At 50.4% G+C, this 2744-nt stretch overlaps 1 protein-coding gene across 1 annotated transcript; it reads left to right on the forward strand.

Moving 5' to 3' along the window:
- Nucleotides 1-845: 845 nt before the first annotated feature.
- On the forward strand, nt 846-2285 carry kcns2 (potassium voltage-gated channel modifier subfamily S member 2). Its single transcript, XM_078251951.1, has one exon. It carries the CDS (start codon nt 846-848, stop codon nt 2283-2285), a length of 1440 nt encoding a protein of 479 aa, XP_078108077.1.
- The last annotated feature ends 459 nt before the right edge of the window (nt 2286-2744 follow it).

Consider the following 2744-nt stretch of genomic DNA (forward strand, 5'->3'; position numbering starts at 1 on the left):
GATAGAAAGGAGAGAGAGAGAGAGAGAGAGAGAGAGAGAGAGAGAGAGAGAGAGAGAGAGAGAGAGAGAGGAATTCCCTAGCACAACCAAAAGCGGCTGCCAGGGTGTGCTTATCAGTTCCTATGGCTCCCAGAATTCACTGTTATAAATGTGGCCGTTACTTGCCACCGAAGGAGATGTAAAACCATGCGGATGCAGGATGTAAGGACTATACCAGCTACAACAAGCCTTCGGGTATATTTGAGGAGGGACCAATTTATTTCTGTCTGGAGGCAACATCATATGTGCGCCGACTCCCTTTGGAAGAGACTTCCTTCTCTTCTGCTCAAGCTGAGAAAATCAATCTGACAGAGACGCTCCTGTCTGTTCTCCAGGGGACAAGCGTGTCTGCGTTTATTATAGGGCCACAACAATATCCGGAGTTGAAATGCAGAGTCTTTTCGTAGTGGGGTTCAGTGAACTGGCAGCGCTTTAAAGTAAGTTCCTTGTTTGTTTTTAGTTTGTTTTTTTAAAGCCAACGGTTTAGGTCTAAATCGTTGCTTTACATGTACATGTGCTAAGTGTCTGTAATTTGGGAGAAAACACGTGGTTTTAACAAATCAGTATTTAGTCTTTTACTTTAAAAGCAAGTGTGGCATTAATTCAAAGGCTAATAATACATCTAAAATAACTCCCTTTCTCATTTATCTCTCTCTCTCTCTCTCTCTCTCTCTCTCTCTCTCTCTGAATGTGCGTGTCTCTCTTTGTGCTGACTGTCTCTTTCTCTTTGTGTCAATGTGTTTTTGTCTCCCACTCTTTTCTTTCTGTGCGCCGTGCGTCTCTTGTGTGTGTCCCTCTTTCCAGACATGACAGGTCAGGCCCTGGGGAAACCAGGCAGCGGGGCTCACATGGATGACAACGCCGCCATCCGCATCAACGTGGGCGGCTTCAAGAAGCGTCTCCAGTCGGATACGCTCTCCCGGTTCCCTGAGACCAGGCTTGCTCGTTTACTCCACTGTCAGTCCAAAGAGTCCATACTGGAGCTGTGCGACGACTACGACGACACCGAGAAAGAGTTTTACTTCGACAGGAACCCAGCACTCTTCCCCTACGTGTTGAATTTCTACAACACGGGCAGGCTGCACGTCATGGCCGAGCTGTGCATCTTCTCCTTCAGCCAGGAGATCGAGTACTGGGGCATCAACGAGTTCTTTATTGACTCGTGCTGCAGCAGCGCCTACCACTGTAGGAAAATGGACCAGGACCGGGATGACTGGGAGGACAGGAGCGATGAAGGGAGCACTACTTCATCTTTCGACGAACTGTTGGAGTTTTACAGCGACGCCACCAAGTTTGACAAGCAGCTGCTCGGGAGCGCGCGGAGGCGCGTCTGGTTAATGCTGGATAACCCCGGCTACTCCGTGGCCAGCCGGATCATCAGCATCCTCTCTATCCTGGTGGTGCTCGGCTCCATCGCCACGATGTGCATGAACAGCATGAGCGAGTTCAGCCTGTTGGACAGTGAGGGGCAACCCACAGAGGACCCCCGTTTCGAGACTGTCGAGCACTTTGGCATCGGCTGGTTCACTCTGGAGCTGCTCGCCAGGTTCACGGTGGCGCCGGATCTTCTGCATTTCTTCGAACACCCGTTAAATATGATCGACCTGGTGTCCATACTCCCGTTTTACCTGACACTGCTTATAAACCTGGTGGCGGAGAGCAGCCCGACGCTGGCCAACCTGGGCCGTGTTGCACAGGTGCTGAGGCTGATGAGGATTTTCCGCATCCTGAAGCTGGCCCGTCACTCCACGGGGCTGCGCTCTCTGGGGGCCACCCTCAGGAACAGCTACAAAGAAGTGGGCCTGCTGCTCCTCTACCTGGCCGTCGGTGTGTCGTTTTTCTCCGTCATGGCCTACACGGTGGAGAAAGAGGACAGCGAGGACCTCTCCACCATCCCGTCGTGCTGGTGGTGGGCCACCGTCAGCATGACCACCGTAGGGTACGGAGATGTGGTGCCGGTGTCCATAGCTGGCAAGCTGACCGCCTCGGCGTGCATCCTGGCCGGGATCTTAGTAGTTGTGCTTCCGATTACGCTCATTTTCAATAAGTTCTCTCTCTTCTACAAGAGACAAAAACAGCTGGAGGTCGCAATGAGAAGCTGTGATTTCGACGAGGGGATAAAAGAGGTTCCCTCGGTCAACCTGAGGAACTATTACGCACACAAAGTCAAATCCCTCATGGCGAGCTTGTCAAACATGAGCCGGAGTTCACCCAGTGAACACAGTCTGAATGAATCAATACACTGAAACAGTTGTACCAAGGACACGCGGTCAGGTTGGGTGACACTTCCGTTGATGTGGCTGCATGAGGAGCTGTCCAGGGTGCTGAAACCTCTGTCTCAGAAGCCCACTTCCTTCCACTGATGTCTGACCGTTTGCCTCTCTGTAGCTCAGTGCAATAACGTGTTAATCTGTGTGTCAGTCACAATGAGAAAGTAAGCAAATGTACAGGACAGCCTGAATATGATAGTTCGCTGTGCATTATTATGGCCCCACACCAAATAGGCCAAAATGTGACCGCATACGATTCAAAAGATGTAGTTGTTTGCAGTCCTAGACGGTGTCACACTGTAGTCCATCCTCCAGCTATACTTGTTGTGATCAAATATGTCTGAAAGTAACTCCAGCTGTACCTCTTTGGAAAGAGTGTTGATGTGTAATTGTTATGTTGCAACAAGATTACTTCAGATGTGTGGTTAAAGCAAA

Source organism: Sander vitreus, chromosome 6 (genome assembly GCF_031162955.1).
Source record: "Sander vitreus isolate 19-12246 chromosome 6, sanVit1, whole genome shotgun sequence".
NCBI lineage: Eukaryota > Metazoa > Chordata > Actinopteri > Perciformes > Percidae > Sander > Sander vitreus.